Raw genomic sequence first — 15,271 nt, 5'->3', positions numbered from 1 at the left:
CTGCATTTACAATCTAGGTCAAGTTATAAAGGATTTGATAAGCAGTCCACTGTTACTGTGATTGTCGTTTGTGACCTCACTGGTTTCCTTACAGATTTTGCTACCTCCGTGCCTGTGGCTGTGTCTTCTCTGACCGTGCTATGAAAGAGATAAAGACTGAAGTTTGCCACAAGGTAGGAAATTAGAACACTGTGCTTCAATAGACTGCTGTCTTGTTGAATAATAATAATCACTTCTATTTATGTATTGCATTTAACTTAGTAAAAATATCCCAAGGCACTTCACAACAGTGTTACAAAACAAATACATTTGACTGAACCATGAAAGAAGAAATTAAGGCAGATGACCTAAAGAGGTAGGTTTTAAGGAGCATCTTAAAGGAGCAAAGAGAGGTAGCGAGGCGGAGAGGTTTAGGGAGGAGTTCCAGAGCTTAGGGCCCAGGCAGCTGAAGGCACGCCCACCAATGGCAGTTATAATGGGAATTGCTCAAGAGGCCAGAGTTAGAGGAACGCAGACATCTTGTGGGGTTGTAAGGCTGAAAAAGATTAGCGATAGGAAGGGGCGAGGCCATGGAGGGATTTGTAAATAAGGATGAGAATTTTGAAATCGAGGCGTTGTTTAACCGGGAGCCACTGTAGGTCAGAAAAGGGTTGATGGGTGACCGTAACTTGGTGCGAGTTAGGACACGGACTGCTGAGTTTTGGATGACCTAAAGATTACGTAGTGTAGAATGTGGAGGCCAGCCAGCAGTGTGTATGATTAGTCAAATCTAGAGATGACAAAGGCATGGATGAGGATTTCAGTAGCAGAAGAGCTGAGGTGGGGCGGAGGCGGGCAATGTTACGGAGGTGGAAAAAGGCGGTTTTAATTATGCTGCGGATATGTGGCTGGAAACTAATTTCAGGGTGAAATATGACACCTAGGTTGCGAACAATCTTGTTCATCCTCAGATTGATGCTAGGGAGAGGGATGGAGTCGGTAGTTAGGGAACGCTGTTTGTGGCGGGGACCAAAGATAATGGCTTCCGTCTTCCCAATATTTTATTATAGAGAAAATTTCTGCTCATCCAGTACTGGATGTTCGACACAGTCTGACAATTTAGATACAAAGCAGGGGTCGAGAGAAGTGGTGGTGAGGTAGAGCTGGGTGTCATCAGCGTACATGTGGAAACTGACTCCGTGTTTTCGGATGATGTCGTCAAGGGGCAACATGTAGATGAGAAATAGGAGGGGCCAAGGATAGATCCTTGGGGGGGACACCAGAGGTAATGATGCGGGGGCGGGAAGAGAAGCCGTTGCAGGTGATTCTCTGGTTACGATTAGATCGATAAGAATGGAACCAGGTGAGTGCAGTCCCACCCAGCTGGACGATGGTGGAGAGGCGTTGGAGGAGGATGATGGAGTGGTCAACAGTGTCAAAGGCTGCAGACAGGTCGAGAAGGATGAAAAGGGATGGTTTACCTTTGTCACAGTCACAAAGGATGTCACTTGTGACTTTGATGAGAGCCGTTTTGGTACTGTGACAGGGGTGAAAATCAGATTGAAGGGATTCAAACATTGAGTTCATGAAAAGATGGTCACGGATTTGCGAGACGACAACATGTTCAAGTACTTTTGGAGAGGAAAGGGAGGTTGGAGATGGGGCGATAGCAAGCACAGTGGGGTCAAGGGTTGGTTTTTTGAGGGGGCGGGTGATGGCAGCAGAATTGAAGGAGCGGGATCAGTGCCTGAGGAGAGAGAACCGTTAACAATGTCAGCTAACATGGGAGCCAGAAAAAGAAGTTGGGTGGTCAGCAGTTTAGTGGGAATCGAGTCAAGGGAGCAGGAAGTGGGTCTCATGGACAAAAGATGAGCTTGGGGAGATCGGAGAGAAATTAGAGAAAGATGTGAGTTCAGGGCTCGGGAAGGGGGGAGCCTCGGAGAAAGTTTAGCCCCACGGGCTAGGGGAAGGAAGGGAACTCGCAGAGGCAGCTGATCGGATGGTCTCAATCTTTGAGACAAAGTCCATGAGATCCTCTCTTGTTGGTGGAGATAGGGGAGAGGGGTCCAAGGAGACGGTTAGCAGTAGAGAATAGTAGCCGGGAGTTATTTTTGCAATGCAGAATGATCCTGGAACAGTGAGCAGTTTTTGTAGACAAGAACAGGAACCAATAATGTTTTATGTGTTTGAGCCAGATCTGGCGGTGAATGGCTAAACTAGTTGTTGCCACATCCGTTCAAGTCTGCGCCCTTTGGGCTTGAGGAAGCGAAGATGAGGGCTGTACCAGGGGGAATGGCCAGGGTGGGAGAGAGAGCAATGGTTTAAATAGGGACTAGGACATCAAAGGTAGTGGTGAGGGTGTGATTGAGCAGATCACTGGCTGCAGAAATGTCATTATTAAAAGAGGGTCAAAGGTTAGACAGTTTTGAGTTGATGAGCGCAGTTTTAAGAGAGTTTGGAGAGAGATTTTTTCCGGGGCGGATGCAGAAGGAAGTTGTTTTGGATTGGGGATGTGGGTCGAGATTGTTTCAAGGAAATGGTCAGAGATGGCTTTATCTTTAATAGCTCGGAGATCAAGGGGTGGCTGTGAATATGGATTGAGGAATTTACATGGAGGGAGAGATTAAGGGAGGACAGGAGGGTAATGAACTCCGGAGAGAGAGAGCGCATGATGAATTAAGATGGAGGTTAACGTCACCGAGGATGAGAAGTCGCTCGGTGCATAGGCTGAGGGAGGAAAGCAGTGAGGATATATCCGTGATAAAGTTATTATACTTGTATGGGCGGTAAAGAACGAGAATGTTGAATGAGAGGTGAGAGAGATGGAATAAGACGAGATCTTTAAAGGATGAGAAAGTGTCAGCGGAGTAGGGGGACAGACTAAGGGTAAGATTTGGTGATGAGAGCTATACTGCCACCATGGTGATCTGGGCAGGGCAAGTAGTGGAAGGTAGAACCGGGAGGGGAGACTTCGATCACCAGGGAGACTCCCTCCACCAAGTTTCCGTTAGTGCCATGACGTCGATGCAGTCATCTATGATAAGGTCATGGATGGCAAGGGCCTTGTTTCCAAGTGAACGTACATTCTGTAAGGAGATTTTGAAAGGATCTGTGATGGCTGATTTACTGCCAGCATACACAAGGTCATTGCTTGGAGGGATGAGTTGGACAGGGAGGAGATTTGCAAGGTTAGCCTTCCCTGGGCAAGCTGGGTGGTAAGGTTGGTGACACAGAAGGATGGGACAGTTGGGGTTGCTACTTGTGAGGAGACAGTGACAAGTGCCACTGTGGGTCCTTTGGAGAATGCCAAAAGAGGCACAGAGGGAAGCTGCAGTCTTGTTTAAAAGGGAGTCAAGTCTGGGACGGCAACACGAGAGTAGGAAGGTTGTGGAGTAATGAAATGTTGGCATAGGAATTTTAGAGGACAGAATATATGAGAAGAGGATAGATGAGAGGTGGCATATCGACATTAGATACTGACCTGGGAGGGAAATAGAGACAAAGCGGGAGAAGGAAGTCAATGGCCCGGGTCTGAAGCGGCAGCCAAAATGCACACGCAAATAGATACAAGCGAAACACTTGCACAACGCTGTAAATGTTCCTGGATGGAGAAAACAATTATGTCCATTGCTGTCTCCTGTTTGGAAGCCTCGTTCCGCCTGAAGTTAAATCCTCAAATATTGGACAGGTTGCCTCCTCTCATTACTATCTTTCCTCACCATGTCTAGCTCTCTCCAATGGCCCATACAAGTTTAGATTTTCTCTGCAACCATTTGTACTTGCAAATCACTGCCACAGCAGTCCTCTACCTCTCATGTATTTCTGTCTCTACATCATTGACCGCCTCTGTCACTAGCTTGACCATTTCACCAGTCTTGATTATTCCATACTCTCCTCGCTGACCTTCCTTCATCCAGCCTGTCCAAAACATAGCTTGCTGTATCCCATCACGCACAATGCCTCACTTGCCTGTCACTCCCACCCTCGCAGGCCTACAATGGTTCTCTGACCCCAGCTTGTAATTTAAAATACTTATCCTGGTCTCTGCTACCTCTTCCAGACTTGCTTTCCCCACCTATACCCTTTGGTCTTCCCTGATCTCCAATGTATCCCTACTCCTCCCTTTACTATTGATTGCAGAACTTTCAGTTGCCTATGATCTACTGTGTATTCCCTCACAACTCATTGCCTCTGCTTCTTGCTCCATGTTTTCTCCAATCCCATCTTTTTGCCAAAGTTTTCAATTCGGCCTCTAAATAACTCACACTGGTTGGTGATTCGACTGCGGATCATATGTGAAGGCGGGAGTCTTTTCCCACAGCAAGCAGATGTTTTAAAGTGTATCTTGGGATATTGTTTCATGGAACGAAAGCGAAAGAGCCTCCAAACTCCAGTGGTTTGCAACTATTTTTCTGCTTTGTGCTAAATTTCTCACAAACCCATTGATGTGTATAGGTTGGGAATGCATACCAGCCCTTCTGTAAGGTTTTGCAGGGGTAGTGGTCCTGGAATGACTCTCAGGCTGGTTTGGAGTTGTGACCTCTCTGTTTGCAATACAAATGCTCCAGGGTGCGCACACTGACCGATCAAGGAGACCTCACTCACGGTCTACATCGTGGCAATAAAATTGATCTTTTTTATCTTGAACAGTCAAAATTTCCTGGTAAGAGGGTGATTTAGTTCTATAAAAATGGGTAGTACTTCACAAAAAGGACTTGCCCAACATTTTGCTTTCCCTTTAATCTACCGTAAATTGTGTAGTTGGGAGTAGAAAGATATAAAGAGACATGACGTGAGTGAGCAAAACTGTGGTAGATGGCGTTCAATGTGGGGAAGTGTGATATTCATTTTGGATCGAAGAAAATAAATCAGAATATGGTTTAATGATAAGAGACTAGAAGCTGTGGTGTCATACACAAATTAGTAAAAGCTTGGTGTACAAAAAGTAATCAAAAAGGTTAATGTAATGTTGGCCTTTATCTCAAGGGGCTGGAATACAAAGGGGGCGAAGTTATGCTTCAGTTGCACAGGGCCTTGGTCAAATTCTATCTGGAGTTCTGTGTTCAGTTCTGGCCACTGCACCTCAGGAAGGATATATTGGCCTTGGTGTGGGTGCAGCACAGATTCATAAAACTGATACCAGGGCTAAAAGAGTTAAATTATGAGAGTATGACATTAAGCCATTACAGAGAACTAAAAAAGTTCTCTTGAATGCATTTTAAGAATTCCGTACCCTCCATACCCTTCACACTATATTTGTCCCAATCAATATTAGGATAGTTAAAATCCACTACTATTACTACCCTATGGTTTTTGGACTTCACAGCAATTTGCTACATATTTGCTCCTCTATCTCCCTCCCACTGTTTGGGGGTCTATAATACACACCCAGCAGTGTGATCACCCCTTTTTTATTTTTCAATTCGATCCATATGGTCTCATTTGATGATCCTTCTAACATATCTTTCAGAGGGGCAGGTTTGATTACAGGATTTTTAGACAAGACAGAGAGAGGGGGGTAAAAAGGGGGGGTTTGCGGTATTGATTAAATAAACTATTACAGCGGTGAGGAGGCATGATTTGTTAGAAGGATCATCAAATGAGACCATATGGATCGAATTGAAAAATAAAAAACGGGTGATCACACTGCTGGGTGTGTATTATAGACCCCCAAACAGTGGGAGGGAGATAGAGGAGCAAATATGTAGCAAATTGCTGTGAAGTCCAAAAATCATAGGTCAGTAACAGTAGGGGATTTTAACTATCCTAATGTTGATTGGGACAAATATAGTGTGAAGGGTATAGAGGGTGCGGAATTCTTAAAATGCATTCAAGAGAACTTTTTTAGTCAGTATGTAACAAGCCCAACACGAGAGGGGGCGGTTTTGGATTTAGATTTGGGGAATCAAGCTGGTTGAAGGGGTATTAGTGGGAGAGTACTAAGGTGCCAGTGACCATAATTCAGTCAGATTCAAGTTAGTTACGGATAAGGACAAGGATAGACCTCGAATAAATTCCCAAATTGGGGAAAAGCTAACTTTGCTAAGTTGTGGAGTGATTTGGCCACAGTGGACTGAAAACAGCTACTTGTGGGTAAATCAGTGTCAGAACAGTGGGAAGCATTCAAGGAGAAGATCTGGAAGGCTTAGGTCAAACGTGCCCTTAAAGAAAAAGGATGGGAATAACAATTCTAGAACCCCCTGGATGTCTCGGGACTTGCAGGGGAGGATAAAGAAAAAAGGGAAGCTTATGTCATATACCGACAGCTAAATATTGTAGAATCTTTGGAGGAATATAGAAAGTTGAGAGATAAAATTAAAAAGGATATTAGGAATGCTAAGGGAAAGCATGAAAAATTCTTGGCTAGTAAAATTAAGGAAAACCCAAAGATGTTCTATAAATATATTAAGAGCAAGAGGATAACTAAAGAAAGGGTAGGGCCTATTAGAGACCATGAGGGTAATCTTTGTGTGAAGGTGGAAGATGTTGGTTGGGTTCTTAATGAATACTTTGCGTCTGTTTTCACAAAGGAAAGGGGCAATGCAGATACTGCTATCGAGGAGGAGTGTAAAATTCTGGATGAAATAAATATAGTAAGAGAGGAGGTATTAAGGGGTTTAGCAGCTTTGAAAGTAGATAAGTCCCCAGGCCCGGATGAAATGCATCCCAGAGTGTTGAGCAAAGTAAAAGAGGAAATAGCAGAGGCCTTGACCATCATTTTCCAACCTCTTTGAATTTGGGCATGGTGCCGGAGGACTGGAAAACTGCTAATGTAGTACCCTTGTTTAAGAAGGGAGAAAGGGATAGGCCGAGTAATTACAGGCCTGTCAGCCTAATCTCAGTGGTGGGAACATTATTGGAAAAAATCCTGAAAGACAAGATAAATCAAATTTGGAAAGGGGCAGTCAGCACGGATTTGTTAAGGGAAGATCGCGTTTGACTAACCTGATTGGATTTTTTGAGGAGGTAACCAAGATGAGGGTGGTGCGTGCGATGTAGTGTTTATGGACTTGAGCAAAGCTTTTGATAAGTTCCCACGAAGGTTAAAGCCCATGAGATCCAAAATTGGCTTAGAGGCAGGAAGCAAAGGGTAATGGTTGATGGATGTTTTTATGACTGGAAGGTTGATTTTGTGACTGCAAGAATGTTTACAATGGGGTTCTGCAAGGCTCAGTGCTAGGTCCCTTGCTTTTTGTGGTATATATCAATGATCTAGATTTGAATATAGGGAGTATGATTATGAAGTTTGCAGATGGCGCTTAAATTGGCTGTGTGGTTGATAATGAATTGGAAAGTCATGGACTGCAGGAGGATATCAATCTACTGGTCAGGTGGGCAGAGCAGTGGCAAATGGAATTTAATTCGGAGAAATGTGAGGTAATGCACTTTTGAGAGGGCGAATAAGGAAAGGGTATACACATTAAGCGGTCGGCCACTTAATAGTGTAGATGAATAAAGGGACCTGAAAGTAGCAGGCCAGGTGGATGAGATGGTTAAGAAGGCATACGGAATACAAGAGCAGGGAGGTAATGCTTAAATTGTATAATACTATGGTTAGGCCACAGCTGGAGTACTGCGTACAGTTCTGGTCGCCGTATTATAGGAAGGACGTGATTGCACTAGAGAGGGTACAGAGGAGATTTACTAGGATGTTGCCTGGAATGGAGAATCTTAGTTATGAGGCCAGATTGGATAGTCTGGGTTTATTCTCATTGGAACAGGGGAGGTTGAGAGGTGACCTCATTGAGATGTACAAAATTTTGAGGGGCCTGGATATAGTGGATAGCAAGGGGCTATTTCCATTGGTGGAGAGGGTATAGTTTTAAGGCGGTTGGTGGAAGGTTCAGAGGGGATTTGAGGGGAGGCTTCTTCATGCAGAGGGTTGTGGGGGTCTGGAACTCACTGCCTGGAAGGATGGTGGATGCAGAAACCCTCACCACATTTAAAAGGTGCTTGGATGGACACTTGAAAGTGTCGTAGCCTGCAGGGTTACAGATCTAGAGCTGGTAAGTGGGATTAGACTGGATAACCTCTTTGTTGGCTGGCGCAGATACGATGGTAAGTACTGTAGGGAATCGACTACGGCCAAGGTGATCTCCTGGACTAGTTTCGATCGCCTCGATGGGTCAGAGAGGAATTTTCCCAGATTTCTTTTTCCCCACTTGGCCTGGGTTTTTATCTGGTTTTTGCCTCTCCCAGGAGATTACATGGGGTGGAGTGTAGAATGTTTCGGTGCGAAGGGTGTCGCAGTTGTGTGAGGCGGACTGGTTGGGCCGGGTGCTTGATTCAGTCAAGCAGTCAGCATGGTTTTATGAAAGGGAAATCATGTTTGACAAATTTGCTGGCGTTCTTTGAAGATGTAACGAGCAGGGTGGATAAGGGAGAACCAGTGGTGTATTTGGATTTCCAGAAGGCATTCGATAAGGTGCCATAATAAGAGGTTACTGTACAAGATAAAAGCTCTCTGGGTTGGGGGTCATATATTAGCATGGATAGAGAATTGGTTAACTCACAGAAAACAGAGAGTTGGGATAAATGGGTCCTTTTCCAGTTGGCAAACAGTGATTAGTGGGGTGCCGCAGGGATCGGTGCTGGGTCCTCAATATTAATGACTTGGATGAAGGGATCGAGTGTAATGCAGCCAAGTTTGCTGATGGATGGGAAAACAAATTATAAGGAGGACACACAAAATCTGCTAAAGGATATAGACAGGCAAAGTGAGGGCAAGAATTTGGCAGATGGAGTGTAATGTGGGAAAATGTATGGCAGAAATAATAGAAAAGCAAATTATAATTTAAATGGAGAAAAATTGCAAAGTGCTGCAGTACAGAGAGACCTGGGGTTCCTTGTGCATGAAACACAAAATTAGTATGCAGGTTCAGCAAGTATTCAGGAAGGCCAATGGAATGTTGGCCTTTATTGCAAGGGGGATAGAGTATAAAAGCAGAAAAGTCCTGCTACAATGCAGGGTATTGGTGAGGCCTCACCGGGAGTACTGTACAATTTTGGTCTCCGTATTTAAGGAAGGATATACTTGCATTGGAGGCAGTTCAGAGAAGGTTCACTTGGTTGGGCTCAACCTCCTCATAAGTCAACGCCCTCATCTCTGATTGGAGTTCAGAAGAATGAGAGGTGATCTTATTGAAACTTACAAGATACTGAGGGGGCTCGAGAAGGTGGATACAGAGAGGATATTTCCACTCATAAGGGAAACTAAAACTAGGGTGCATAGTCACAGAATAAGGGGCTGCCCATTTAAAACTGAGATGAGGAGGAATTTCTTCTCTGAGGGTTTTAATCTGTGGAATTCTCTGCCCCAGAGAGCTATGGAGGCTGGGTCATTGAATATATTTAAGGCGGAGATAGACAGATTTTTGAGCGATAAGGGAGTAAAGGGTTATGGGGAGTGGGCAGGGAAGTCGAGCTGAGTTCATGATCGGATCAGCCATGATCTTATTGAATGGTGGAGCAGACTTGAGGGGCCGTATGGCCTACTCCTGCTCCTATTTCTTATGTTCCATCATTGTTCATTGTTCATAGGTTTATATATAACCTTCAGGGCTGCTGACCGAGGGCCACGTGGCTATTTGTCGGTCGGCGCAGACACGATGGGCTGACATGGACTCCTTCTGCGCTGTAAATTTCTATGTTTCTACCAGATTAGATAAACTTGGCTTGTATTCCCTTGAGTTTAGAACAATGATGGGTGATTTAATCATGGTGTCTAAAGTGATAGAGGGATTTGACAGGATAGATGTCAAGAAGCTATTTTGTCTGTTGAGGGAATCCAGAACAAGAAGGCATAATCTTAAAAGGCTATTCAGAGTGAAAGCAGAAGCACTTTTTCCTCACACAGGGCAGTGAAAATCTGGAATTCTCCCCCCCAAAAGATGCTGTGTCATTTGAAATGGATAGATTTGTTTATCTATCGAGGGATATGGAGCTAAGGCAGGCAAATGGATTTGAAGTACAGATCAGCCGTGATCTAATTGAACGGCGAAGCAGACTCTCGGAGCTGAATGGCCTACTCCTGATGATTATATGATTCAGTATTATTTCCTTAGCTGAAATCTTTATATTTGTTCACTAAAGAATCTTGGTTATTGATTTGAGTTTCCGCAACCCTTTTTCTCATAAATTATTAATTAAAAAAACTAATTTAATTTGTTGCAGTGTAGCCTTCTCCCTTCCGTTCGTTCAGCTTCACTTCCTGATCTCTTTGTGATCTTTTTCAAATTGATCTCAAAGCCATAAGCTCTGTTAATACGCCATTAATATTACAGTAATACCTCCAAAAGCATTCTTGTAATATAAATTAAGTTGTAACCCAGCAACTACAGGCCAGTCAGTTTAACCTCAGTAGTGGGAAAGTTTTTAGAAACTATAATCCAGGACAAAATGAACAGTCACTTGGACAAGTGTGGATTAATTAAGGAAAGTCAGCATGGACTTGGTAAAGGCAAATCATGTTTAACTAACTTGATTGAGTTTTTTGATGAGGTAACAGAGGGTTGATGTGGTGCACATGGACTTCCAAAAGGTGTTTGATAAAATGCCACATAATCGGCTTGCCAGCAAAGTTGAAGCCCATGGGAATAAAAAGGACAGTGGTAGCATGGATACAAAATTGGCTAATGACAGGAAACAGAGAGTAGTGGTGAACGGTTGTTTTTCAGACTGTAGGAAGGTATACAGTGGTGTTCCCCAGGGGTCGGTACTGGGATCACTGCTTTTCTTTATATATTAAAGACTTAGACTTGAGTGTACAGGGCACAATTAAAAAAATTTGCAGATAACACAAAACTTGGAAGTATAGTGAACAGTGAGGAGGATAGTGATAGACTTCAAGAAGACATAGACAGGCTGGTGAAATAGGCGGACACATGGCAGATGAAATTTAATGCGATGACTTTTGGTAGGAAGAATGAGGAGAGGCAATATAAACTAAATGGTACGATCCTAAAGGGATGCAGCAACAGAGAGACCGGGGAGTATATGCACAAATCATTGAAGGTGGCAGGGCAGGTTGAGAAAGTGGTTAAAGAAGCACACGGGATCCTGGGCTTCATAGATAGAGGCATAGAGTACAAAAGCAAAGAAGTTATGATGAGCTTTTATAAAACACAGCCTAATTTGGAATATTGTGTACAATTCTGGGCACCACACTTTCGGAATGATGTGAGAGGGTGCAGTAAAGATTTACGAGAATGCTTCCAGAGATTAGGGACCTCAGTTACGTGGATAGACTGGAGAAGCTGGGGTTGTTCTCCTTCGAGCAGAGAAGGTTAAGAGAGATTTGATCGAGGTGTTCAAAATCATTTGGGGTCTAGACAGAGTAGATAGAGAGAAACTGTTCCCATTGGTGGAAGGGTCAAGAACCAGAGGACACAGATCTAAGGTGCTTGGCAGAAGAATCATAGGCAACATGAGGAAAACCTTTTTTATGCAGCGAGTGGTTAGGATCTGGAATTCACTGCCTGAAAGGGTGGTGGAGGCGGATTCGATTGTGGCTCTTAAAAGGGAATTGGACAAGTACCAGAAGGGAAAAAAATAGCAGGGCTACGGGGAAAGGGCATGGGCATGGGAATGGGACTGGCTGAAGTGCTCTTGCAGAGAGCTGGCACGGGCTCGACGGGCCGAATGGCCGCCTTCTGTGCTGCAACCATTCTGATTCTATGTGGAAGTGACTGCAAATGAGCCTGTATCTCAGCCTACCTGACAGGCCAGCAATACGATATTTGTATTGCTAGCCTGTACACGTCTTCTTCTAGCATTGGGGAGGTCGTCAGCCTGAAGCATGAAATTGTAAATACTGGTTTAAAGTTTATTGATGTTTGAACAGATGCGCACACATGGATTTTGCAAGAATGGAATTATTGCAGTATAGTACTAGTGCTCTGAACCCGGTAAAAGTATAGAAAGGGTAAATTGGAGATGCAGGCAGACATTACGGTTTTTTATATTCACTCCTGAGATGTAAGTGGTGCAAGCAAAGTGAGTGGCTTTTTAGGCTACTTCACAGTGCATTGAGTCATCAGTGCTGTGGGACTGGAGTGGGCCGCCCTGACCTCTGTGAGAACACCACCGCAGGTCGGGGCTTTAAATAGAGCTGGAGGCCGGGCCCTGGAACATCGTGGGCGGAGGTGCGGTGAATGAGGGTACGGAGCCCAGAAGAGCCGAGGGCCCAGGGACAGCATGGGCCAGCCCACACTGTGATATGTGTGCGCACTAGATCCGTGCAGCAGAGCTGGTTTCCAGTTGTCCTGGTTAACCCTTGCCACTGGATAAAGACCTAGCTCTGTCAAGCCCATCTGGTGTGCAACGGTCACCCCACGTTAAAAAAAATCCACGCACAGGCATCTTCCACCCTTCAATTGGAGTTCAGGACTGAAACATCTGTGAACTCTTGTGGAAGCAAGTCATCCTCGTTTGAGGGACCGCTGGAGTGGCATGCAGGCCAGATTGAATAGAGCTAGCAAGTTCCTTTCCCCAAGGATCTTGGTGAACCAGTGGGTTTTTGAATGAGTCCGGCATCTTTCCTGATTCCAACCCACAGATTACTATATTTATTGAATTCCATTTCATAGCTTGCCATGATGGGATTTTAATTCATGAACTTGGAGTTGCTCATCCAGTATCTTAACTGCTGCACTGCTATGCATGTTGGAAGTGATCATACAGTGTAAGTGGTATATAACATCAGCTTTGAGATAGATATCTGTATATGGATCAGTTCCTACGAGTCATAACACCTTTACTTTGAGAATGGTAGCCACCAACATCATGTAGTGAACAGCCCAGGTCAGCTACAAAGTAAAAAAAATTGGGGGTTCTTGCATCAATAGACAGTGGAGTAAATGGTATAATAAGCTGTTTGTGGTAATGAATCACTTTACATAAGTCCTGAACAGAGTGCAGGCAGACTGTTTGATCACATCCAAAGCTGATCCTGTATTGCCTGAGGACCAGATTTGAATTGTTTATGAGGACCCCGCCCATTCACACTTTGGTCCATGTGTGCTGTATTATATAGTGCCTTTAACTTAGTAAAAATGGACACTGAGCGGAAATGGAATTAGGCAAGGTGTTGCAGAGTGTGGGACTAAAGCAGCCCTGCTGCTGGAGGTGGAGCAGAAGGAGATGGTTTTAACAGAGTCCATAATTGGAAGAGCAGAGGGTGTGGCTGGGATGTTGAACTCGAGGAGACTGCCGGTGTGTATGGGAGTGGGGAAAGACAGTGCTGTGAAGCCGTGGAAGTCCTTTATAAATAAGGACACGGATTTTGAAGTCAGTGCATTGGAGGGATGAGGAGTAAATGGAAGTGAGTGAGGACGGGGGTAGTAATGGGGATTAGTGCGGGAAAGGATGTGGACAGCAGTGTTTTAGACAATTTGGAATCTATGTAGGGTGTACTCGGAAGGCCAGTGTCTAATTGTTGTAGCTCTACCACTGCTCTTGCTGAGATCCGCTAACTCAGCACAGAACGTACCCAAGGAGCGTCCATATTTGATGGTGTGTTTACCCTTTGAGCAAACAGCAGAGCTATGCAGTACAGGGTACTTCTAAAGTTTTGAATGAGGGAGCCACCCCGTAGTAATATAGGCATCAGGTATTAAAACAGAAGAAAGTCATATAGAGCCCAAGTTTCCACATGATTTGCGCCTGATTTTTAGGAGCAACTGGTGGAGAACGGACTATCTTAGAAATCGCAATTCTCCACATTTTTTTTTCTGCAGTTCTAGTCAGGTAGAACAGTTCTACTTTGGAACAGAATTTTTTCTTCAAAAGGGGGCGTGTCCGGCCACTGACACCTGATTTGAAAGTTTCCACAGTGAAAACGTACTCCAAACTAAAGTAGAATGGAGCAAGTGAAGATTTTTGTAGAACTGAAAAAACCTGTTCTACACATTAAAAAATCAGGCGCAGGTTACAAATTAGGCGTCCAGAACGAGGGGAGGGGGGGGGAGGGAATTCATTAAATTCTACAGTAAATCCTTATTTATACTTCTACAAATATTCTACAAATATTATACAAATAAATCCAACCTGAATAAACATTTATAAGCAAAGAAAAGATTAAATAAACCATCTTCCTACCTGTGTGAAAGTGCTTCAGGCAGGCCTTTCGGGACCGAAGGTTGAACGGGCCGGTCCGAGACTTCGGGCAGGGCCCGTCCCCAGCACCAGATTTACAGGTAGGTGGCGTTGGGTCGGGGTGGTTCGGTTCGGGAGAGGGAGGGGGGTAGAGAGGAGGGAGGGAGGGGGAGGGAGGGGGGAGAGGGAGAGGGGGAGGGAGGGGGAGGAGAGGGAGGGGGGCGGGGGGGAAAGGGAGAGGGAGAGGAGAGAGAGAGGGGAGGGAGGGGGGGAGAGAGAGGGAGAGGAGGGAGGGGGGGAGGGAGAGGGCGGAGAGAGAGGGAGAGGAGGGAGAGAGAGAGAGGGGTGAAAAGAGAGAGAGAGAGGGGTGAAAAGAGAGAGAGAGAGGGGTGAAAAGGGGAAGAGAGAGAGAGGGGTGAAAAGGGGAAAAGAGAGAGAGAGAGGGGTGAAGAGAGAGAGAGAGGGGTGAAGAGAGAGAGAGAGGGGTGAAGAGAGAGAGAGAGGGGTGAAGAGAGAGAGAGAGGGGTGAAGAGAGAGAGAGAGGGGTGAAGAGAGAGAGAGAGGGGTGAAGAGAGAGAGAGAGGGGTGAAAGAGAGAGAGGGGTGAAGAGAGAGAGGGGTGAAGAGAGAGAGGGGTGAAGAGAGAGAGGGGTGAAGAGAGAGAGGGGTGAAGAGAGAGAGGGGTGAAGAGAGAGAGGGGTGAAGAGAGAGAGGGGTGAAGAGAGAGAGAGAGGGGTGAAGAGAGAGAGAGAGAGGTGAAGAGAGAGAGAGAGGGGTGAAGAGAGAGAGAGAGGGGTGAAGAGAGAGAGAGAGGGGTGAAGAGAGAGAGAGAGGGGTGAAGAGAGAGAGAGAGGGGTGAAGAGAGAGAGAGAGGGGTGAAGAGAGAGAGAGAGGGGTGAAGAGAGAGAGAGAGGGGTGAAGAGAGAGAGAGAGGGGTGAAGAGAGAGAGAGAGGGGTGAAGAGAGAGAGAGAGGGGTGAAGAGAGAGAGAGAGGGGTGAAGAGAGAGAGAGAGGGGTGAAGAGAGAGAGAGAGGGGTGAAGAAGAGAGAGAGGGGTGAAGAGAGAGAGAGAGGGGTGAAGAGAGAGAGAGGGGTGAAGAGAGAGAGAGGGGTGAAGTGAGAGAGAGGGTGAAGAGAGAGAGAGGGGTGAAGAGAGAGAGAGGGGTGAAGAGAGAGAGAGTGGGGTGAAGAGAGAGAGGG

General features: G+C 45.3%; 1 protein-coding gene across 2 annotated transcripts in view; it reads left to right on the top strand.

Moving 5' to 3' along the window:
- Positions 1-15,271, top strand: part of rtf2 (replication termination factor 2) — a 174,544-nt gene that overhangs the window by 48,017 nt on the left and 111,256 nt on the right. For both annotated transcript variants that reach the window (XM_070895894.1, XM_070895893.1), the window contains exon 5: positions 95-173. In XM_070895894.1, the coding sequence (XP_070751995.1) occupies positions 95-173 (79 nt within the window). The remainder of the gene's footprint in view (positions 1-94; positions 174-15,271) is intronic.

This window comes from Pristiophorus japonicus, chromosome 12 (assembly GCF_044704955.1).
Source record: "Pristiophorus japonicus isolate sPriJap1 chromosome 12, sPriJap1.hap1, whole genome shotgun sequence".
Lineage (NCBI taxonomy): Eukaryota > Metazoa > Chordata > Chondrichthyes > Pristiophoridae > Pristiophorus > Pristiophorus japonicus.
This window is presented reverse-complemented; position numbering and strand designations above follow the sequence as displayed.